General features: G+C 49.3%; 1 protein-coding gene across 2 annotated transcripts in view; it reads right to left on the reverse strand.

The window, feature by feature from the left end:
• Eln (elastin) overlaps window positions 1-24285 on the reverse strand; it is a 44999-nt gene that overhangs the window by 10799 nt on the left and 9915 nt on the right. The window contains exons 3-24 of one of the 2 annotated variants that reach the window (XM_021163395.2): window positions 24186-24221; window positions 23288-23320; window positions 19407-19436; window positions 17921-17956; window positions 16492-16593; window positions 16085-16276; window positions 15942-16004; window positions 15207-15254; window positions 13235-13306; window positions 12622-12651; window positions 11755-11826; window positions 9443-9484; window positions 9016-9060; window positions 8479-8526; window positions 6018-6107; window positions 5874-5933; window positions 4991-5155; window positions 3950-4003; window positions 3396-3485; window positions 2663-2710; window positions 2209-2310; window positions 837-896 (exon numbers count right to left, since the gene is read on the reverse strand). In XM_021163395.2, the coding sequence (XP_021019054.1) occupies window positions 837-896; window positions 2209-2310; window positions 2663-2710; window positions 3396-3485; window positions 3950-4003; window positions 4991-5155; window positions 5874-5933; window positions 6018-6107; window positions 8479-8526; window positions 9016-9060; window positions 9443-9484; window positions 11755-11826; window positions 12622-12651; window positions 13235-13306; window positions 15207-15254; window positions 15942-16004; window positions 16085-16276; window positions 16492-16593; window positions 17921-17956; window positions 19407-19436; window positions 23288-23320; window positions 24186-24221 (1518 nt within the window). Of the gene's footprint in view, window positions 1-836; window positions 897-2208; window positions 2311-2662; window positions 2711-3395; window positions 3486-3949; window positions 4004-4990; window positions 5156-5873; window positions 5934-6017; window positions 6111-8478; window positions 8527-9015; window positions 9061-9442; window positions 9485-11754; window positions 11827-12621; window positions 12652-13234; window positions 13307-15206; window positions 15255-15941; window positions 16005-16084; window positions 16277-16491; window positions 16594-17920; window positions 17957-19406; window positions 19437-23287; window positions 23321-24185; window positions 24222-24285 lie in introns of both variants that reach the window. The other variant, XM_029477966.1, reaches the window with a different exon arrangement.

The following is a 24285-nucleotide window of genomic DNA, read 5'->3' on the forward strand; positions in this document are numbered from 1 at the left end:
CTGAGGGACTCTAGGCAGGGGCTCTACCACTGAGCCACACCCCCAGCCCCTCACTGGGGGATTCTAGGCAGGGGCTCTACCACTGAGCCACACCCCCAGCCCCTCCCTGGGGGATTCTAAGCAGGAGTTCCACTGCTGCTGCTGAAAAGGTCCCATATTTTTCATTATTATTATTATTTACTTTGAGACAGGGTCTAACTAAATTTCTCAGTCTGGCCTTGTACTTTCAATACTCTTGCCTTAGCTCCTTGAGTAGCTGGGCCAAGACTCAGCACCCTCAGCCTATGACGGGACCCCAGCTGAGCTCCTAGAAGTGGAGCACCTACTATTAATCATATTCAGGATTAACACATTTAGGAAATGTATACATTCTTGGGGCTATTGAGGGTGACCTTGACATCTATCAAGAAATGCAGCCCATCAAGGGGATAAGGCTGGACTCTAGCTTGAGATTCAGAAGAGAACCAGTCCTAGTTGGACTTGGGGAACCAGGAGCTTTCAGAAGTAGGTTGGGGCAGGTCATGGAGGGCTTGGCAGTCCTACACTGCTAGAGAGGAGCAGATAATCTAAAGGTTTGAGAGCAGCTCACACGCAGGGCTGGGGATGTGGCTTAGACAGTAGAGTGCTCACCTGGCACACAGTAAGTCCTGGGTTCTATCCCCTAGTACTGCATAAACAAAGTTCAGCACTACATGCCTGGAGTCCCAGTGTATGAGGGGTGGAGACAGAAAGAGCAGGAGATCAAGGCCACCCTTAGCCCCTCAGCAGGAGGTGTGGGAAGCCTCTGGTCTGGGGTCAATGGCCAGGTACAGAGGGGTACCACTTAGCATACTGACCTGCTTTGGCAGCTGCTTTAGCGGCGGCGGCGGCAGCTGCAGCTGCAGGGGTACCTGCTCCTATTTGGATAAAGAGAGCATAAGATGAGGCAGCCCTGAGCCTATGGGGATTTCAGTCCTGTTTAGGATGCTCTTACGTAAAAATTTCCTCAGAGCACTTTTATCCCAAGCTGTCATAGGAAATGACTCCTTCCTCATCCTTTTAAAAAAAAAAAAGGCGTCCCCGCACACACATGTTTACAAAAGTTTTGTTGGGCATTTAACTAAGAAAGTATTGACTATATAGATCTGTTTTGCGAAATTTGACTTCTCAGAGGTTTCTTCCCATATATGAGTACAGGAATCACACCATTCAGAGAGGTCCTCCTTGTCTTGTTTCTGATCCTACAATGTACTTGAGGCAGTGTCTCTCACTGAGTCCAGAGCTCGCTGTCTCAGCTATCCTGGGGATAGGCTTTGTCTGGGGAGTCCCTGTCTCCATCATCCATATCCTAACAGTACGGCAGGCCACCATGGCCACTGGCTTTTATGTGGGTTCTGGGGAATTTAACCTCTGCCCATCAAACTTATTGCAATGCAAATGTTCCTTATCTCCCTGCACCATCTCCCAAGTGCCCCCTCTCTCTCCTTTTAAACTTTACATTAATTAATGAACCAATTTATTTATTTACTTATTTGTGTGTGTGTGCATGCTTGCATGTGCCCCAGCACACACATGGGTGTCAGAAGACAACTTATGCCAGTCAGTTCTCTCGTTCCAACATGTAGGATTTCAGGATTCGAACTCAGGTCCTCAGGCTTGGCTGCATGTACCTTTACCCACAGAGTGACCCTTCTTTCTTTGCAATATTGGAAATGAACCTGAGCGCTTTTGCATGTTCCACAAACATGTTCACTACTTAGCCACACTCCTAGTCCTAGTTCCTTTATAAACAAAAAAATTACAGAAGGATAGTTTTATCCTAGAGGGGGAAGAAGAATGCAGAAGAGAAATTGGGAAAGCCTTGGATACTAAGGTCTTTCAATCATCTCCCTTTGATCTCTGATTGGTGGATAACAAAGGACCTAAGGTCACTTGAGTGAAGGGTCTTCTGTTGGTAAGGAACTAGAGATACACCAGAAGCAGATCACTGAACTCTGGGTGATAGGAGGCTCTAGAGCTGGCTGAGTATCCCCAGGAAGGGAGAGGCTTGCCAGGGATCAGCAGCCAGGTCCCTATAGAGGGCCTCTCCCCATTCAACTGCTTTAGGGGAAGCTCTCCCTGTTTCCCTGCTCGTCTTTGGTATCAGTTTTCCTATCTGTAAAATGCCAAACCCCAAGGCTCTTTTATAAAACCATACAGACCCATCTCAGGATGGGAAACACGGCTCACCTGGCACTCCACCAGCTCCCGGCACACCTGGTACTGCACCTGGCAGTGCACCTGGTACTGCACCTGGCACCAGGCCTCCCAGGGTTCCAGCTCCTCCAGCACCTGCAGGAGAGAAGAAAGAACCCCTGCATTCTCACCTCATCCATCCATCCATTTATCCACCACCACCCACGCCCCCACATGTATACATGTGTGTATAGGTAAATGGAGACGGAGGTGGGAGGCAGACATGTCTGGCACCTTCAACTCACTCTTCTGGAGTGAGCTGGCAAACAACGTATCAATAATCTTAACAGCAAAAGGAAGTGGTGGAAGAGTTGAACACGGTTTAGAAGGCAGCTGGGGGTTGTGGATTTGTATCTTTGCCCAGGAGGCCCGAGTGTGAGGCTGCTCAGCCCTCACTCAGCCTGGCCTCCACAGAGAGAGGGGCATCAGACAGGGCAACGCCACTTACCATACTTGGCAGCTTTGGCGGCGGCAGCAGCAGCAGCTGGGCTTGCACCTGCAGGAAAAAGAGAAGAGCAGGTGGGCACACGGATAGAAGAGTTAAAAGGATGGGGAGGTGGAAGACAGGTGGTCAGGCAGGTAGGGGAGTAGGTCGGTGGCTAGAAGGATGGGCGGATGGGTGGGTGAATGGACCAATGGATAGATGGGTAAATGGTGGATGAATAGATGCATAGACTGAAGGATACAGATAGATATAGATGGATAGATGAATAGATAGGTAGGTAGATAGATAGATGGATAGATGGATGGCTACACAGATGGCTGGAGAGATGTGTGTATACACGTGAGTGGTTATATGGATGAATGGGAAATGGGTGGTGTGTGGATGTATAGATAAGTGAGATGACAAGGTGGATGGATAAATGGATGACTAGGCAATAGATTAATGGGCAGGTGGATGGATAAATAGATGAGTGTAGGGATGATGGATTGATAGATGGATGAACAATAGATGAATGGATGGACCAATAGAGAAATTAATGAGTTGATTTTTTTTTTTTGCCCAGATTATTGTTGAGCAAGGATTGTAGCTTTCCCAGTTCCTAAATGCTATGACAATTGCTGCTCTCTTTCCTAGCACACCAAAGCCCACATCTCCTCCCCAAGTCTCTGCATGATTTGACCTATTTCTCTTCCCTTAGCTTCCCAGAGGTGGGACTAAAGCTCTTGGGGAAAGATACCTCCAAGTCCGGCTCCAGCTCCAACACCATAGCCAGGAAAGCCACCAGCACCAACCCCATATGTCGGGATGCCAACTCCACCTCTGGCTCCTGTGGAGGAGAGAGAAGACATAAGAGTCTCTAGTGATGCTGGACAAGCTCTGGAAGGATGCTCACTAGCTGGGAGAAAGGATGCATGCTTCCTTTAATCTGGTCCTTGGGGATAGGAAACTGGGATTCGTAGGGTCCCTGACTAGACGCCTCCATGAATCCCGAGTCTTCCCTGGGTATTTGGGGCAACACCCTTTTGTTGTGGTACGGTGAGTAGGTTTACTCTCGCCAGGTCTTCTGTCCTTTGAAGGGACTTTGGTCAAAGCATGGGACACTATTTAGATTGGGGATGGCATTCTGGGGTGGTCCTGAGACAATTGGTAGACACTATCCTGGGATCCAAAGGATTCAAGTAGCTCTGCCTGGGGCTTTCCCTGGGTGAGCTGTTCTCCTCCAAGCAAGAGGATGGAGGGCTTTTTACTCCGGCAAGCAGAATCCAGAACAGGGATGGACAGGGCACGTACCGTATTTGGCAGCTTTGGCAGCAGCTTTAGCAGCTGCAGCTGGTGACACAGCTCCTGGAGAGATCAGGGGGACACAATGCTCAGGAGATGGTCAATGTATATCTCCATTATTATTATTGTTATTATTATCTGTAGAGCTGTGAGATATCTACGTCTCTGTCTATCCATTTGCTCTCTGTCCTTAGGTCTCAGTCTACCTACCCACCCACCAGTTCTCTGTCCATTTGTTGATTAATGGATGGATGGATAAATGCATGGATGAGTGTATGCATGGGTGTATGGACAGATGGAAGGATGGAGGGATGCATGGATGGAAACCTAGACATCAGTCTCTTAGTCATCCACAGCTGTATCCATCTAGTCATCAGCTTACGCATCCACCTGCCCATCTGTTCATCAGCTCATCCACTGTACTACCTGTCTGTCAACAGCTTATCTACCCACCTGGCCATCAGCTGGTCTGTCAGCCTGTCTATCTGTCTATCCATCACTGTAGCCACTCATTTGCCCATGCGTGCATGCATCCATCATCCTTCTAACCACATATGCAGATTCCTCCCTGCATGCCCATCTGGTTTTCCATCTGATAACTCGTCTTCCTGACTGCTCTTAGCCCCTCCTATCTACCTGCATATTCACCTATTCTTGCATCTACTCAGCCTCTGCTCACTCATTGGTCATTGGTCAGTTCAACTGCTCATCAACATGACCACTTCTCTGGCCACTCACTTGACCATTTACCAATCTAGCCACTTGCCTGTCCATCTGCCACTTACTGAGTACCTACTTAGCTAAGGGATGGGGCATATTAATGAAAGGCATGGTTATTGCCTTGGCAACATACTGTGGATTATGAGGGAAGCTGGAGATGTTGCTGTTGCTAGAAGCTAGCTAGAAAGTTATTATAATCCAAAAGGGAGAGTATTAGATTTGGCTAAGAGTATATATAGGTGAATGAGGTTTTGGGGAGGATACAAAGTCTCGACAATATTTTATATATTGCTTACACACACACACACACACACACACAGCCCAACTTACCTGGTCCACCCACAATGCCTGGACCTCCAATACCAGGGCCCCCAACACCTGGGATGCCACCAACACCAGGAATGCCACCAACACCAGGAATGCCACCAACACCTGGGATTCCAGCACCTGGGAGCCTAACTCCTGGTCCACCAGGCACTAAACCTCCAGCAGCTCCTGTAGATGGAAAGAGGATTGTCCTGGACTGAGCCTTGTGGAAACCTCAGTATAGGTCAGTTTGGGGATCACAGTCTATACCGAGTGAAGGATCCCATGCGGATGAGTTGGTGACCCCTCTACAAAGATCCAACTCATCAGAGAGCAGAGGATGAACTAAGATGGAGCCCAAAGGGACCTCTTGTTTGGATATATAGCTGGAAGAACATGATTCATTCTAAAATGAAATCAAAATGTCTGCTTTAGGAACCTAGACTGTGGGGTTTTTTGTTTGTTTGTTTTTGCTTTGTTCTTTTGTTATCATGTTTTAATTTGCAGTACTAGGAAGTGAATCCACGACTTTGCATACGCTACTGCTCTACCCCTGAACCACATCACAGCTTCCTTCTAGGGGATTCTAGGCAGGGGCTCTACCACTGAACCATGCCCCCAGCCCCTCACTGGGAGATTCTGGGCAGGGGCTCTACCACTGAGCCACGCCCCCAGCCCCTCACTGGGGGATTCTGGGCAGGTGTTGTATGGCAGCATCCTTTTCCCTGCAAACTCCATGTAGAGTGGGAGCTGCCTTTGAGACTGAGTGACCAGTATGGATAAAAGCCTCCTTTTGGGGAAGGTCAGAGATGTCCCTAGGTGAACAGAGGTAAAGTCTACCCCTCCTCATGGATCTCCAGTGTTCATGCAATGCCCCAAGCCTTCCATTTCCTGAGGGGGCACTTACCATACTTAGCAGCCTTAGCAGCAGCCTTTGCAGCAGCAGCTGCTGCAGGAGTTCCAGCGCCTGGAAAGACAGGCACAGAGGGTGAGGTGTTGCCGCTGTGGCCCCTCAAGGACACCTCCACCCTCCAGCTGGGAGAAACATTACCTGCAATGCCTCCAATCCCAGGAATTGCGCCAGCACCACCAGGAATGCCACCCCCTCCAACACCAGGGAGGACTCCAGCTCCCCCAGCACCTGCTGGGACAAGATGACATGTGACTCCCCCGGAGCTTCTGAGGCCAGACAGGAAAGCTCCAGAGGGGTCAGCACATTGTGTGTGTGCGCATGTGTGTCCATATGCATGTACTTGCATATGTGTGCCAAGGCCAGATGTTAACCTTTCCTCAGGAACTTTTGTCCCTCTTTTCCCTTTTCTTACATGTGTGCATATGTACGTGTTTATGCATGTTTTTCCATGCATGTGGAAGCACATGCACATGGGTGTTCGTGCATCTGTGTGTACGTGCATGCGGAGGCCCAAGGTTGATGGCGTGGAACCGTCCTTGATGAATTTTCACTTTAACTGTTGGGGCAGGGACTCTCCATCAATACGGCTAGTCTTACTAGCCAGCTTGACTCTGAGGAACTCCCCATCTCTGCCTTCCAAGGGGGAACCCAAATCCTCATGCTTGCTAAGCCAGTGCTTTAACCACTGAACTATCTCCCCGGACCCCATCTTGATTTTTGAGACTAGATCTCTTCCTTTTGCCTGGACTGTGTGTGCCAGCTAGCCTGGCTGGCCAGTGAGTCACAGGTGTCTACCTGTCTCTACTACCCCAGCACTATGATTATAAATGTGTGCAGTCTTGCCTCCTTTTTTAACATGATTAGAGAGGCTTGGGACTCAGGCTCTCATTCTTGTGTAGCAAGCACTATACTGACTGAGTTGTCTCCCTAGGCTCCTTACCGTCTGCTGTTTTGTGAGACAGGGTCTCAATTAGGTGGCTCAGGCTGGCCTTGAACTATGTATCAATCCTGCTACCTCAGCTTCCTGATGGGCTATCCTTTCACCCAGGAACAAGCCTCAGTATCTCCAGCTGGGCTTGTCTGGAAAGGTTCCCGCCCCAGGATTCTCGGGTTTGCCCCTAAAGTGTCCATTTCAGCTTGCTCATTAAGGGAGTCTGATGTTCACAGACAAATCCCTTTCTAATCACCTCTACATGCTGACAAACCACAAGCTCCGTTCCGTGGGCCAGAGGGGCCCCCAAAGGAATGCTGAAGGTTTCCTTTCCCTGTGTTCCGAAGACTCAGCCAAGTTCATGATCCAAGTGTCTGGCTGCCCAGCTCTGGCAGCCCCTGTCTCCAGGCTCTCCAGTTCCCATATTCCAGCTATTCCCACCAATCCCAGTCTGCCAAGGGGCCTCAGTGCCTGGAGAAAAGCCTGGGGGCTTCCCAGGGCAGGATCAGTTTTTCCTCTAACTTCTGCCTCCTTAGTTGGTAGGGCCTTCGGTCCCCTCCTGGTATGGAGATAGGAAGGCCTCCTGGATTGGAGACCAAGGAGAAAATTTTGGCCCTCCATCTGGATGCAAAGAGGATACCTCTGCCATACCATGGCCACAGCTAGGCACTCCAAGGGACTGTGGGCTTGGGGAGGGGTTACATTTTTTGTGGTATATGTGAAACAGATATATAACATTAAAAAATGCTTATAGAGGTGCTGCTTATATCTCTTTCTCTAATGGCCATGGTACCCATCCTCAAAATTCCTACGTACCTGTCACCACCCCCCAAATGCTGAGTCCTCACAGTCAGTGTCTGGCCCACAGGGCGAATATCCCCGTCCCCTTGTAGGCTAAGGTCTTGAATGACAGGTCACACTCTCCAGTTAGCTTTTCTCATTTTCCCCATGGAGAAATAATGACTCTGTCAGGGATGTGTCCACATCCCCTGAGATAGGCAGGTGGAGAAAGAGGCGCTGGATGGAGGGGAGGAAGGATGGGGGAGGGACAGGAGGCATAGATGAGGGAGGGTGGGCGAAAGGATGAGAGATGCCTGAGTGGAGGGATGGGTGTGTGTATATGTATGGATCAGGAAGGAATAGGTTTGGGAGGAAGAGGGGTAGGGTAGGTGGGTGGATAGGAGATGGATGGAGGGAAGAAGGAAGAGATAGAAAGATGAGTGGATGGATGAATTAAAGGAAGGAGGGTGACAGAGGTAGTGAGGGAAGAATAGGGAAGGGAGGGAGGTGTGAAGGGATGGATGCAGAGATGTGTGATAGAGGCATGGATAAGGGATGGATGCTGGAAGGGAGAGGTGGAGGAATGGATGCGTGGATGGATGGATGGATGGATGGATAGAGTGAGGGAAAGAGGGAAGTGTAGAGGGAAGGATAGAGAGGAGGGATGAATGAATGGAGAAGACCAAGGAACAGAGGGGTTGATGGGTGGGTAGGGTATGGGTAGATGGAAGGAGGGAGGGAGATGTGGAGGGATAGGTAGGTGGATAGAGGAAAGGGGAGGGGGCGCTACACACACCAGTCACGTTGTTGAAAAGGGGATAGGGGATACAGAAACCACCTGGCTTGTTCTAACCATCACAGGATGGCAAGGGTCCCCAGGACACTCACCATACTTGGCTGCTTTAGCTGCTGCTGCCGCCGCCTGGGATCCGACCCCTGGAAGAGGGGAGGTGAGGGCACACTAAAGATGGTGCTGGTGTCCAGATATCCCCAGACCACTGTGCTCCCAGCCTCACAGACACTCAGATGTAGCTGGGGGCTTCATAGCTAGTAAAGGCCAAAGAGCTGCCCCAACCCAGCTCAGAGTTTAGGCTTGGACCAAGGTCTTCATGCAGGGCGGGTTAGCTGGTGTTTTGGAGGCAGGGTGGGTTAGCTGGTGTTTTGGAGGCAGGGTGGGTTAGCTGGTGTTTTGGAGGCAGGGTGGGTTAGCTGGNGGAGGCAGGGTGGGTTAGCTGGTGTTTTGGAGGCAGGGTGGGTTAGCTGGTGTTTTGGAGGCAGGGTGGGTTAGCTGGTGTTTTGGAGGCAGGGTTGGTTAGCTGGTGTTTTGGAGGCAGGGTGGGTTAGCTGGTGTTTTGGATAGTCCTTGAAGATAAAGGCATTGGTGTCCCTCTGGCTGAAAGCAGGCGAGGTTTTCTTTCCCCTTACCTGTCCCTGTTGGGTAGCCAGCCTTGCCCCCCGCACCAGCGACTCCTGTAAAGAAGATGCTTGGTTGTCACTCACATAGACGTTGCCACTCTGCTGTCCCCTGTCCCACTTGTCCTAAGTCTCCCCCGTCACCTCCAACAAAACTGTACAGATACAAGCATGCATAGGGGATGCCATCCCATTTTATAGGCAAAGACACTGAGGCTTAGAGAAGGAAACAATGGCTTGCTCAAGGTGTTGTGATAAGAAAGGGCTGTAACTGAATGCTAGGCCAAGTTCCCTATGTTCATTTTTGTCCTTTGGGAATTTTTTATTCTAGTGCCTTGCTGGGTGCTTTTTTGGCCCATGGCTGGGACCTCAGTACACTTTCCAACCCATAGAACCAGAAAGGACTAGAGCCCCACAAACCCATGAGGGCATTACTTACCATAGGGCAATTTCCCGTTGGTATAGGGCAGTCCGTAGCCACCTATGGACAGGGTAAAGGATGGATGGGGTGAAGGGTTAGTGCATGGATGGATTGTCGGGGGAGAGACAGGGGTGAGAGGATGGAGTATGTAGGGTACATGGATCACGGAGGGAGGAATCATATAACGGATGGAGAGAAAGAGGGATGGATGGAGAGATGAATTAGAAGGAAGAAATGATGGATAGATGAATGGAAAAGAGTAGGTCAGAGGAAAGCAGGATAGTGGAGGGATAAATGCTTACAAGGAAGAAGTGATAGATGGAGAGGAATGGATGGAGAGAAGGAGTGATGGATGGATGGACAGATGGATGGATGGATAGATGGAAAGTTGGTAGAAGGAAGGAGTGATGGATGATGGATAGGTGAATGGATGGACAGAGAGATGGATGAAAAGTGGATAGAAGGAACGAGTGATGAATGGATGGATGGATGGAGAGATAAGTGGGTCGAAGGAGTGATGGATGATGGATAGATGATGGGTGGACAGATGGATGGACAGACAGTTGGATGGATAGATGGAAAGTAGGTAGAGGAAGGAGTGATGGATAGATTGGCGGAGGTAGGGCTAGATGCCTTTCTTGTCTCCCATCTGCCTGATTGGACAAACTTCCCCCATAACAGATGTTTCTTACTCACTTGAGGATCAATCACTACTTGTTAATAAAGTCTATCAGGTAGAGAGACCAAAGAGAGGACAGGCACTCCTCTTCAGACCTAGGTACCAGCATGGCCCCTGGGGTCTGAGTGCCTCCCCCTGTGCGTGCTCCCACAGGGGCTATGCTACTGTCTGGACTGTGATGGCTGTGATAGAGGTGACAGGGCGGCGATAGTGGGTAGCTAGACCTGGTAGGAGTCTTTCTAATGCATGGTGGGGTTTTCTTTCTTTCTTTTTCTATTCATTCTCTTGTTTTGTTTTGTGGTAGGGTCCCACTCTGTAACCCAGGCTGGCCTCCAAATCATTGTATACCTCACTAGTAGCCCAGGCTGGCCTTGAAATTACATAATACTCCTGCTTCCAGCCTCCAGAGTTCAGGGATTATACCCCAGTACAACAATGCCTCCTCCCCTATATAACTATATATATATATATATATATATACATATATATATATATGTGTGTGTGTGTGTGTGTGTATGTATGTATGTATATATACATATATGTGTGTATATGTATGTATATATACATATATGTGTGTATATGTATACATGTGTGTATATATACATATATGTGTGTATATGTATATATGTGTGTGTATGTACACAGGTGTGTGTGTGTATACGTGTACATGTATGTACAGAGGCTAGACAACAAACCTCAGTGTAATTGCTCAGGGGCTGTCCATCTTGACTCTCACAAGGACCTGGGGCTGGCTGAGTAGGTTGGAATGGCTGGCCAGCAAGCTTTAAGGATCCTCTTGTTTCTACCTCTCCAGCATTGGGATCATAAGTGTACCCTACCATTTCTGACTTTTTTTTTTCTCTTTTAATGTGGGCTCTGAGGAATGAACTCAGGTCCTTGTACTTGTGCGACAGTTTACCAAATGAATCGTCTCCATAGCTCTGTAGATGGTAATGCTTATCCCAGTGTGAGTAGGGCCAAGCAAGTCCTCTTGAGGCTGATTTTCCAGCAGAGGATCAGTAAACAATGCCTGTTGTTGTTGTTGTTGTTATTATTGTGTGCTTATATATGTATATAAACATGGGTATGTGTTTGTGAGTTCGTGTGTATATTCATATGTATGTGTGTGTGTATGGATGAATACCATTGTGTGTGTTTTCAAATCTGCATAAATACTACATATTTGTGTGTGTACATGTGTACATGTTTGTTTTAGTGTGCATGTATGTACATGTGTATGCATGGATACTACTGTGTGTTACATGTGTGTATGTTTGTGCATATGTGGTATGCATATAAATGTGTGCATGTTTGAGTGCGGCGTGTGTATGTGTAGATACTTCTGTGTTCAAGTGGAGTTCAGAAGATAACCTCAGGTCAGTCCTCATCTTCCACTCATCTGAGGAAGGGTCTCTTTGTTGTTTGCTGCTGTGTACATCAGGCTACCTGGCCCATGACCTCTCGGAGTTTCTCTTATCTCTGTCCCCTGCCCCCTCCATCTCAGCATAGGAGTACTGGGATCACAGAAACACACTACTGCACTCAGCTTTATGTGGGTTCTGGGGATTCAAACTTGTGTAGCAAGTGCTTTACCCACTGAACAATCTCCCTCCACCCTGGTCAAGCATCTTAAAACCTATCCCTGGCTTACCTGGCAGCTTTGGTGCTTTGATGGGATAACCCAGTGGGACACCAGGCTGCTGACCCCCAAAGGGTCCGACCCCTGCAAGAACAAAAGTAAATCAAAATCCCAGACCTTGGGGTGGCAGCATCTTCTTAACTCCCTGACAGAAAGTCTACTCTCTGTTCAGATGGAACGCATTCCTCCCGGCTGGCACTCTGGGCCTGTTCTGCCATGGGGACCTCCTTATCTCTTTGTCATCGGTCAGGGATGCACTCCCTAGTGATAGCCAATGCAGAAGCTGAGGGACACATTCCTACACTCATCTGTGTAGACTTTAGTGCACTGCTGGGTATCAGGGTCCATTTTGGATCCGCATTGATGGAGTTTGGGTTAGGACAGTGGTTCTCAACCTTTCTATTGCTGCAATTCTTTGAGTTTCTCATGTTGTGGTGACTCCCCCTCCCTACCATAAAATTATCTCGTTGTTACTTCATAGCCACTATAATCATGCTACTGCTATGAGTTATAATGTAAATAGCTGATACGCAGGGTAGTGGATATATAAGCCCTATGAAATGGCCACTTGACTGCCAAAGGGGTCTCGACCCCCAGGTTGAGAACCTCTCAGTTCAGCGCTCCCCACTGGGGATAGATGGCACTTTGGGCAGAGGCCTGTTTTTGTTTGTGTTTGTTTCTTTGTTTCTTTATTTATTTTTTTTAATTTTTGGAATATGGGTTCTGGGGATTGTGCTTAGGTCCTCATGCCTGTGTGATTAAACTCTTCAACAAACCTTGCAACAAGAGACATGAGGGAGATTGGGCAGGTATGGCTAGGTTTCTGCATATATAGCCCCAGAGTGTCCTCTCAGCTTGGGAAGAGCAGCTTTAACTTACCTGGGATTCCAGCAAAAGCACCACCTCCACCTGCAAAGACAAAGAGCTGCTGCTGTGGCTCAGCACTGAGTGTGCAGGGCACAGAGCACTGGCTCTAGGCTTCCTTTGTTTATGATGGACAAGAGATCTACCATGGAGCCACGCCTCCAGCCCCTCCCTGGGGGATTCTAGGCAGGGGCTCTACCACTGAACTATGTCCCCATCGCCATTCATTCACTAACGATTTCTAAGCAAGCACTCTACTACTGAGCCATACCCCTCAGCGCTCTTTTTACTTTTAACTTAAAAAAACAGTGACCCCACTAAATTGCCCAAGTTGACCTTGAACTTTCAAGCCTCCTGTCTCTGCCTTCTGAATAGCTTGGAATTATAGGCCTGTGCCACTTGGTCAGGCTTACTCTATGGACTTTCTGAATACCATGCTGCCCTTCCTAGCCAGCAGAAGCAAGGCTGGGACATCAGGAGCACCTTCCTGTACCCACAGAGATTCCCAACGAAGCTTAGAATCCCAAGGTATCCCTTACACCCCAGGTCAGAGGGACCTGCAGGCAGGCAGGCAGGCAGGCAGGCAGAAGATCCTAACCTGGCCCCCAGCACAGTTGGTTATACATACCTGGAGCCTTGGCTTTGACTCCTGTGCCAGTGGGAACTCCAGGGAGCACCCCCACACCAGGGAACCGAGCTCCTGAGTGGCAAAGACATGTACAACAAGTAAGGAAGGGGAAACTCTACTTGGCACCCTGTGCCAACCTTAGGTCTATTGACCGATCTATTTCAGTGCTGATGGCCAATTATGGGCATGACTCACAGGGCAAGTAAAATACGGACCAGTTTGTGGGATTTTCTTCTTTTGTGTAGTTCAAGCTTAGAGGATTTGAATTATTAATTAATTAACTAATTAATTAATTAGTGGTGGTGCTGTGAATTGAATCCAGGGCCCCAAATATGCACCATCCCATCATTGGGGGATTCTAGGCAGGGGCTCTACCACTGAGCCACACCCCCAGCCCCTCACTGGGGGATTCTAGGCAGGGGCTCTACCACTGAGCCACACCCCCAGCCCCTCCCTGGGGGATTCTAGGCAGGGGCTCTACCACTGAGCCATGCCCACAATGCTTTTCTTATTTTTGAGACAAAGTCTGGCTAAGCTACCCAGGTTAGACTTGAACTTTTGATTCATCTATCTCAGCCTTCCAAGTATCTTGGGCCACGAGTCCTGGCTGGAAAATCTGAGTTTTAATCCTAACTCAGCTGAGCCTGACCTCAGCCTTGGTGGACCTCTTTGGTAAGTTGTTAGAGATCCGTCATGACCACGCTTAGGAGAAAAGGCACAGAGAGATCTATAGCCACACTGCCTTGAACGTGTCTGATCTCAGAAGCAGGATCCAGGCTAGTTAATACTTGGATGGGAGGAAGTGTGGAGAGGCACATCCCATGTGACATGCTTCTCAGTGGCTACCCTATGACTCTCTGCAGACTCTTCCTCCTCTCTTGCCTCTCCTGGGGCTTGGCTGCCTCAACCAGGAAGGAAGGGGTGCCCTGTCAGCAAATCCCTGAAATCTGGGCTTTTGGGGGATTTCAGGAACCTTGTTGGGTGGGGAGGTAGGTTCTGGCCGGGAAAGAAGTGAGGGGAAGTTCTTAGGGGGGTCTTCTGTAGGGCAGACTTTCTGGGCGTGCCTACCCTTGGTGACTCAGGGCTTTTGGGAAAAAGCTGGCTACACTAGGGACTCCATCTGTCCTCTGAGGATTGGCTTTATAAAGGCTGTGATGAGAGTGCTGGCCTGGGGTGAGGGATTGGGCGAGGCTGGGGAAAGCTGACCTTTGTTGCCAAGGACCTAATGTCCATTAAGTTGAACTTGGACACTTAGGGAAACAGCCACTGGCCTCAGCTGGCCTTAGCTTTAGGAGGAGAGAGAGGAGAGGGTACCAATTTCTCTGTCTCTGTCTCTGTCTCTCAGACAGAGTTCCATGTAGTTCAGGCTGGCTTAAAACTTGCTATGTAGCCAAGGATGACCCTGAACTCTGTATCCCTCTGTCTTTATCTCCCAAGTGCTAGCGTTACAAGAGTGCATCACCAAGTCTGGTTTATGAAGTGCTGGGGATGGAGCCCAGGCTTCATTGTGTGCTAGGCAAGCGCTCTGCCAACTGAAATATGTCCCCAACCTACTCGTTAAAAATTATTTTGGTTTTATGTGTATGGGTGTTTCGCTTGCATGTCTGTCTGTCTGTATACTGCATGCATGCCTGGTGCCCTTGGAGGACAGAAGAATTGTAGATGGTTGTGAGCCTCCATGTGCTTACCAAGAATTGAACCCATGTCCTCCGGAAGAACAGCCTGTGCTCTTAATTACTGAGCCATCTTTTTAGCCCCACTCTTTGTTCTTGTTTTTGTTCTTTGAAGTAAGGGCTCATTATGTATCCCAGGCTGGCCTCAAGCTTAAGCTCCTTGTGCCTCAGCCTTCAAAGTGCTGGGATTAAAGGCATGTGCCACCACACCCGGTTTATGTGATGCTGGGGATGGAACCCATGCTAGGTAGGCACTCTATCAACTGCGTTATGTCCCAGCCCGTCCTTCTTGTCCTCACCTGTTCCTGGGAGCACTCCGCCTGGGTATACACCTGGAAGACCAACACCTGGAGGCAAGAGAGCAAGAAACCTTAGCAGAGGTGTCACGGCACCAGACCTCGGCAACAGCTATCCTGGCCCTGCATTCCATGGTCCCCACTGGGGTGGCTAGGGATAGACAGAGCAGGCCCACAGCACTCTCTGTTCTGTTAGAGAGCCTGCAGATCCTTCAGAGCACTGATTTCACTGTCTTCTGGAGCCCAGAGCCTGTTTACACAGCCTAGCCAGCCCACCTCATGTCCAAAGGCTTCCAGATGTTTGCCTTTTCGTTAACCTGAAGTCACTTCCTAAAGAGCGTAGGGCCAAATGAGCACCAGATGGGGGTGCCTCAGGATGTTGGGCCCACCTCCAGCTCTACCGGGAACAGCTGTGGGCCGTCCTGCTCTGACTCAACATTTAAAACCTCAGTTTCCCCATCTGTGATCCAGAGCCTGTCTGGGAGGTCTCTCTCTCTCTCTCTCTCTTTTTTTTTTTTTGTTTTTTTGCTCCAAGAGCATAGAAATTTCTAGATGTCAGGTCAAGTCACTCAGCCTTATTGCCCAATCACAGGTCTGTTGCTTTGGATCCGGCATGTACTTTTCCCTTCATCCTCCAGTGTGTTGGAGAGGGGAGGGCTGTGACCTCTACAGACTCCTTGACCTCTGACCTCTCCTCCCTGACCTCTAACCTCTATCCCCCACAGATTCTTCACTGACCAGGAACTTTCCCAGGCTTTCCTCCAGCTCCGATGCCAGCTCCGACTTGGGGCACCACAGCACCTGGACAGAAGGGATTATAGCGTTGAGTCCACCCAGGTCTACTGGCACCACTTCCACGCGCTCAGGTCTAGTCACCATACCTGTCGAGACTCCTAAGCCACCGATGCCACCAATACCACCACCAACACCGCCAGGGACTCCGCCAACTCCAACACCACCAGGGACTCCGCCAACTCCAACACCACCAGGGACTCCACCAACGCCAACACCACCTGGAACTCCGCCAACGCCAACACCACCTGGAACTCCGCCAATGCCACCAAGCCCAGCTCCTGCGAAGTCAGGAGCAGGAAAGTTCAGGGGTCAGATAAGAAGTGTGTACTGAGGGGCAGGTGTTAGGGTCTGGTCCTGTTACCAAGCCACTTCAAGATTGGGTACAATTAGCCACCCTCATTATCTCTCCAGGGAGGAGGATTCTCTACAGCCCCCTCCCCCCTGTCTTTATCTCCTAGGTCTGGAGGTCTTGGAAAGCCAGAGGACCACTCACCAGCTTTGGCGGCAGCTTTATAAGCCGCAGCAGCCCCTGCTGCTCCCCCGGGCACCAGAGCTCCTGCCCCTGGGAAGGTGCCTGCAGGAAAGGCCCCGAGACCTGTGGAGGAGAGTGTCTGTGTGGTTCCCAACTGCCATGCTCAGCTGGAGTTGCTGAGCCTCAGCACAGCCTGGACCCCTTCACCCAGGAATGGGATTCAAGATTCTGTGTCCTTTGAAGGTGTTTGTTGTCACCTGGTGTGTCCTGCTTACCAGGATGGGAGCACATGTCAGAGCAGTGGTTCTCAACCTGTGGGTCGCGACCCCTTTGGGGGGGGGTTTGAACAACCCTTTCCCAGGGATTACCAAAGACATGGGAAAACACAGATAGTTACATTATGATCCACAAGAACAGTAAAATTACAGTTCTGAAGTAACAATGAAAATGATTTTAAGGTTGGGGGTCACCACACCATGAGGAACTGTATTAAAGGGTCACTGCATTAGGAAGGTTGAGAACCACTGTGTTAGAGGCTGTCTATGCCTAACAAAACCGTTCAGCCTGACAAAACTGTGTGAATCTTTTAGTTTTCAAGACAAAGTCTGGATATATGTGTAGTCCAGGCTGGCCTGGAAATCACTATGTAGCTGAGGCTAACCTTGAACCACTTTATCTTCCACCTACCAAATATTGGGTTCATGGGTACTTCAGTGCTGGGGATGGAAGCCAGAAGAGGCAAATTTTTATCTATATCTACATCTATATCCACATATGTATGTAAGTATATATATGTAAGTATAATATATATATACACACACATATATATGTATACACACACACATATATATATATATACATACATACATACACACACACACACACACACACACACACACACATATATATATATATATATGCATTGGAGACAAGATCTCATTATATAATTTTAGCTGCTGGAAATTGCTATGTAGACTAGGTGGACCTTGAACTCACAGAGATCTTTCTGCCTCTGTCTCCTGAGTGCTAAGATTAAAGGTGTCTGCTACCATGTCCAGCCTCAATATTTTTTTTTTTTTGAGACAAAGTCTATATGCCCGGTTGGTCTGGAACTTCCTATATAGCCCAGGATAGCCTTGATCCTCATAGTATTAGGCCTTACACCCAAACACTGGTATATTCCTGGCATGTACCACCACCATTTATGGTTCCTTTTCTGGTGGGCAGATCCACCCCTGGGTGCCCTTGGGAGATGTCTCTATCCAGTCTCATCTCTATTTTACAACTGTCCCCTGGGTAGCTTCTTAGGAGCGGCTGACATTGGTGTCATCCCTCATTCGTGCCGTCATTAACACTTGGCTCAAACTCTGGGCCTGCCTGCTGTTTATCCCAGGCTGATGCCCTAGGCTGGGGTGAGGACCTGGTGTGATGCTCAGTTGTTCACACTAACCTGCCCCCGGGCCAGCACCTCCAAGTCCTCCAGGACCTGTGGAAGAGAGAGATGAAGAGAAATAGGTGTGCGGGTTTCATACCTGGGCTCCTTGTGAGAAGGGTGTCATCATGCAGTGGGTGTCTAGGCTGCCCCCTACTATCTTTGGCATTGTGGTGGAGGGCATACGATCCTGACAAATCTGCGCCATGAGCTAGTGATCAGATACTATAGGTGGAGCTGACATAGTATTCTCTAACAAATATGATTAGCCTGTGTGTCTCCCAGGAGGCCTGGCAGTGGCCAGGACCCAGCTGGCTTTCTATAATGGCAGATGTTATCTGCAGGCAAACCCACATTCCTTCCAGGCCAGCCTTGCTCCCACTGGAGCCCAGAAGAGGTGAGTTCTTATCTATATCTATACCAGCCCAGGCATCTTCTCTGCTCCCTTGATGGTATGCTCTGATGCAGACCCCTCCCCTCCAACTGGATTTGTAAGTGCCCACCCTGCTTTTTTTTTTTTTTTTTTTTTTTGAGACAGGGTCTCATGTAGCCCAGGCTTGACTCAAACCTGCTGTGTAACTGAGGTTGACTTTGAACTTCTGATCCTCCTGCCTCTACCTTCCAAATGGTGGGTTTTCAGGCAGTTCCCAGGAAGTCCAGTTTACATGGTCCTCGGGTTGGAGCTAAGGGCTTCATAATGTTAGGTAAGGGGTCTATGAACTGTGCCACCTCCCTGACCCTGAACTTCCTTCCTGTACAACATCTAGCTACCCTTCTGTCAGGAATCCTCCTTGCTCAGACTCATGAGGAGCCAAATGGATCCCTCTGGCTCTCTCCTTCCCACATCTGGGGCTGATCATTCCTTCTCCTCCTCCAGGAGACATTCCATGTCCTTGGCCTTGACCGATGGGCCCAGTTAGGTTGGAGTTTTGGAGGATTGCCTTGGCAGGTTTGTTTCCAATTATGGGAGAACTATCTCTTGCCAGCACCAGCTCTGGCTGTGGGGTCTACAGTAGGGCAAAGTCCTCTCAGGGGTTCTCCAAGCATAGGGTCTGCTAAGTCCTGATGAGAGGTCTTCCCGGCTCTCCCTGGGATAGCATCTTTCTTCTGACCAGGCTTCCAGACTTGTCCTCTAACTGTGTGAAGGCTGAGCATGTAGCTCAGGAGATACAGTGATCACCACATGTATGCAAGTCTTGGGTTCCATCCCCAGTACCATAATACATATGTATACAAGACTAAGGGAAATGAGGCTGCCTGGATTAATAACTTCCTGGTCTCACCTCCCTGTCCCTCCCCAGTTCTGTCAATAGCTCCTCTCAAGCCGGTCTTGTTTACAGGGCTCATAGAGGGCAGGGGACATGCACAGATCTTTACTGTCCAATGGAGAGGCTGAGAGAACCAGACTGGACAGGAAGTAAAAGAAAGAAGGGGGTGGAGTTTGAGGGCCAGCCTGGTCTCCACTGTTGCTTGCTGCTCTTTATTAACAGTCTTTTAGACTCACCTGCTCCAAACGTTCCCAGAAGTCCGGCACCTGGAGGAGGGAGAGGGAATTAAGGGTTGGAAAACAGCTGGGAGTCCAGGGCCTGACTTGTCTATCTGCTTCTTTTTGGAGTTAGAAGGTTCTAGAGTTCTGTTGCCCCTTGCCTTGGTTTGCGTAGATGAGGGAGTCACCTTCCTCTTGTTGAACCTCAGTTTCCCCATCTTTACTATTCTCTTAAAAATGATAATCTTTAAAAAAGTATTCTTTCTTTCTTTCTTTCTTTCTTTCTTTCTTTCTTTCTTTGAGACAGGGTTTCTCTGTGTAGCCCTGGCCATCTTGGAACTCACTCTGTAGACCAGGCTGGCCTTGAACTCAGATATCCACCTGCCTTTGCCTCCCAAGAGCTGAGATTAAAGGCATATGTCACCATTACTGGCTATTTCTACTTTAAAAAATTAAGTATATTTGCATGTGTCTCTCTGTGTGTATGTGCACATGAGTATAGGCGTCTATGGAGGCCAGAAGTGTCAGATCCCCTGAAGCTGAGTTCCTGGCCACTCTCAGCTGCCTGGTGTAGGTGCTGGGAACCGAACTTGGGTCCTCTGTAAAAGCAGTGTGTGCCCTTTCCCACTAAGCCATTTCTCTAGTCCCTTAAATGAAAAATTTTAAGAGAGTTATATTTTATATGCACGAGTGTTTTGCCTGTATGTATGTATGTGTATCATGTGTGTGTATGGTGCTGGTGGTGGCCAGTAAAGGGAGTCGAATTCCCTGGAACTGGAGTTACAAGTGAACCATTCTGTTCATGCTGGGGACTGAACCCTAGTCCTCTGTAAGATCATGTGTTCTTAATTGCCCAGCCATCTCTCTTGCCACCTGTTTCCTTTTGAGACAGGGTTTCATGCAGCTTTCGCTGGCTTTAAGCTCAGTGTGCAGCCGGGTATGACCTTGAACTCCTGGTCCTCTGGTCTTTTTCTCACGATTGCTAAGAATGCAGGCACGTGCCTCCATGCCTTATTATGTGGTACTGGGGATGGAATCCAGGACGGGATCTGTACATGCTAGGAAGTGTTCTACAAACCAAGCCACAAACCCAGCCTTTTAATCTTATTTCTTATTATTTTTATTTTTGAGAAAGGGTCTAATTATGTAGCCCTAGCTGGACTGTAACTTGCTACGCAGACCAGGCTGGCCTTGAATTTATAAACATCTGCTTGTCTCTGCCTCCCAAGTGCTAGGGTTAGAGGCATGTGCTAACTTGTCTGGCTCTCCCCATGACTTAGGATCTCACTGTGTAATTCAGGCTGGCCTTGAACATGTATTTAGCCCAGACTGGCCTTGAGCTGGTAGCTTTCCTACCTCAGTTTCCATAATACTTAACTCACTCTGTAACCCAGGATAATCTTGAACTTACCTGCTGGCCTCAGTCTCTTGAATGTGCTAGGTTGACAGGCTTGTGCCACTGTGCATGGCTAATATATCCATTTATTTATAGCTTCCCTGATCCCTACCTTTCTGGGGCCACTGAGCTTGTGAGCTGGTAGCACCTACTGTGTGTAACCTGCCAGGGTATCCCATGAGTGCTCATCCCGGCTCCTTCCTGTCCTTGCCCATACCCCTTGTTTGCAGTGGCTGGCCAGCCTGCTGGCCTCCAGCTGGTGCTCTGGGTGTAGGCAGTGCTGGCTCCCAGCTGCCCGGTCCCCCACTGAGAACTCAGGCAGGGAGGGGCCAGCCTACAGCACCCACATGGAGGAATAGCTGCCAGACACCCACCCCCTCTCCCTGGGGATTAATTGTTCCCAAACACGATCTGTATGATGCCTGCACTCCATCGCATCCTGCCTGGGCAGGCCCGGATGTCCCTCTAGTCAGGATGTGGGGAACCTACATTGGGTTATTCATGGTGGCCTAACCAAGCCTGTTACATCCTTCACTCTATCCTGGCACTAAAAGATGACCTTAGGAACTGTACCTAGTAGCACACGCCTGTCATTTTAGCCACTCAAGAAGCTGAGGCAGGAGAATCTAAATTTCAAGGCTTGTCTGGAACATATAGTTCAAAGTCAGCCTGGACAAGTTAGTGAGACCCTGAATCAAAACACAAAATAAGACGGCTCAGTGGGTGAAGGCACTTGCTACTAAGCCCAACAACGTGAGTTCAGTTGTTGGGACCTACATGGTGGAAGAAGAAAATCAGTGCTCAAAACTTATCCTCTGACCTCTACAGGCACACTGTGGTGCATGCGTACCAGACCCATAATAAAGAAATATACGAAAACCAATAAATCAATGCGATCGTTGAAGAAATGTACAAAGTTGTAGCTCAGTGATAGAGTGCTTGCCTAGCATAGAACAGACTCTCAGTTCCGTCCTTGGCACCCCAAGGAGAATTAACAAGCCATGGGATCTCCAGGCTTTACAAAACTCCCAGCCCCTAGGACCTAGCTTACCCGGATGCCCTGTCCTCTTCCTCCCTTGCTGGCCCTGGCCCTGAAGTTTCACAACTCTCATAGGCTTCAGCGAAGGGGAATCTGCTTCTCACACATTCATTAGTGGTTGGATCATCTGTCATCAGGATTTTGTAAGAGCAGTTGGACATCCAAACTGTCCAGAAGCATGTGACCTTGAAGCCAGGGTGGCAGGCACTGGGTGGGGACGCATGTGCCACATAGAAAGCATCACACATGGGGGAGGGGCAGCAATAGGACTATAATGAAGTTTGTCTCTGTGTGTGTGTGTGTGTGTGTACAGGGTTTCCAACATGCTACACAAGTGCTCTACTCCTGAGCCATGCATGCTTCTGGATACTCACTAAGGGATTGCAGGTGATCAACTATTACTGAGCCACGCCCCCAGCCCCTCCCTGGGGAATTCTAGGCAGGGGCTCTACCACTGAGCCACGCCCCCAGCCCCTCACTGGGAGGTTCTAGGCAGGGGCTCTACCACTGAGCCATGGCCCCAGCCCCTCCCTGGGGGATTCTAGGCAGGGGCTCTACCACTGAGCCACGCCCCCAGCCCCTCCCTGGGGAATTCTAGGCAGGGGCTCTACCACTGAGCCACGCCCCCAGCCCCTCACTGGGGGATTCTAGGCAGGGGCTCTACCACTGAGCCACGCCCCCAGCCCCTCCCTGGGGGATTCTAGGCAGGGGCTCTACCACTGAGCCACGCCCCCAGCCCCTCCCTGGGGGATTCTAGGCGGGAGTTCTACCATTGAACTGCACCCTAAGTCTTCTTTCTACTTTTTATTCTGTGACAGGGTCTTCCTAGCCATCTGAGGCTGACCTTTCTAACTCAGAACCCTCTCCTGTCTCAGTCTTTTCAGTGGCTAAGATTACAGGTGTGCACTACCAGACCGTGGCCTCCACCTGCTTCTTAACCAACAGTGTTTCCGGGAGAGACCCCTCCCCCCTTTTGGCACCACTTCAAAGCTGAGTGTGGCTGCTGCTGACCGATTAAAGTAGAAAACTCCATGGTCTGGACTCAGCTGGAAGGAGGCTGGGAAGAGGCAGAAAGATATTCTGGGGCCACGGTCAGGTTCATCTTAGAGTCAAGCTCACATCTGAGTCAGAAGTCAAATGTCTATCTAGATACACCATCTGGGGGCCTTCTACTGTAAAGTGCTACTTTAAAGAGCCATGGGGACCTCCGATTTTGCTTTGCCTGAAGCGTTGGGAGCATTCCAGAGGGCAGTGATCAGGAAGCTGGCACAATAGCCCATGCAGGACACAGCCGTTGAATTATCTTCCATCTTCTCTTGTTGGGCAACTTGGGGCCCGACTCTAGCCTGTTGATACCTGGGGGCTTTTGCTAGCATTAACTCCCTTCCTTTGGCTCCCTGGCCAGCCATGGCTCTGGGAATCCCACCCTCTCCATCTCAGGGACCTTCCCTTGGTGGCTCTTACCTGGCTTAGGTGGTTTTCCTCCAGGTCCCAGAGCTGCAGAGGGAAGAGATGATGAATGGCAGGGAGAAGGTGACCCACCTTTCTCCCCACTGCCTCCCTTTTTTTCTTTGGTATCAGACAGGGTCTCATCATAGCCCCATCTGGCCTCAAATTCACAATATAGCTAAGAGTGACTTTGAACTCCTAAACTTCTTGCTTTCACCTCCCAAGTTTTGGTATCATAGGTACATACTCCCTTCCATCTCTTAGTCCTTTATCCATCCCTTAACCCTGCACCTCTCCGCTCCCCTCAGTAGAAAGTGAGGGCTGCATGTGGGTCTCTTCCCTAAGTGCTAAAGATGTCCAGAGAGTCCTCTTGCTTAGGCATGGAGCTTCCAGGAACCCAGCTCTCCCTCTGGATATTTGGTTAAATGGTGTCTTTTGTGTCTGTTTTGTTCTAAGGCTATGTCTCATGTAGCTCAGGCTGGTCCTGAACTTGCTACGTAGTCAAGGATAACTTTGAACTCTTGGTCCCCCAGCTTCTGCTTTCTAAGTGCTGGGTTGTAGGCATACACCAACATCTCCAGCAATTTCTCAAGGTTGTTGGTTTTTTTGTTTTGTTTTGTTTTGTTTTTTTAACCCCCTCTAAAAGGAGTTAATCTCCAGCCAGCGGGAATGTTGGGGAGGAGATCAAAGAAATATAAAATAGGAAGGGGCCCTCAGGAAAAACGACAAGAGCTCTGAATGGGGCCATCAGGGTCTTGTTTAGAATTGGTTCTCTTTCCCACTGGAGAAACCCATGTAACAAGGACCCTTTAGTTGCTGAGATCTCACCACATCTAATGATGGTGTTAGGGGTGGGTCATGATGATAAACAGATCCTTCCATTGAGGAATTTAGGGTTGGTTTTTGAGCTTACCTCCTCCTCCTCCTCCCAGGCCTCCAATACCAGCCCCTGTTGTGTGGAGAGAGAGAGAGAGAGAGAGAGAGAGAGAGAGAGAGAGAGAGAGAGAGAGAGA

Source organism: Mus caroli, chromosome 5 (assembly GCF_900094665.2).
Source record: "Mus caroli chromosome 5, CAROLI_EIJ_v1.1, whole genome shotgun sequence".
Taxonomy (NCBI): Eukaryota; Metazoa; Chordata; class Mammalia; order Rodentia; family Muridae; genus Mus; species Mus caroli.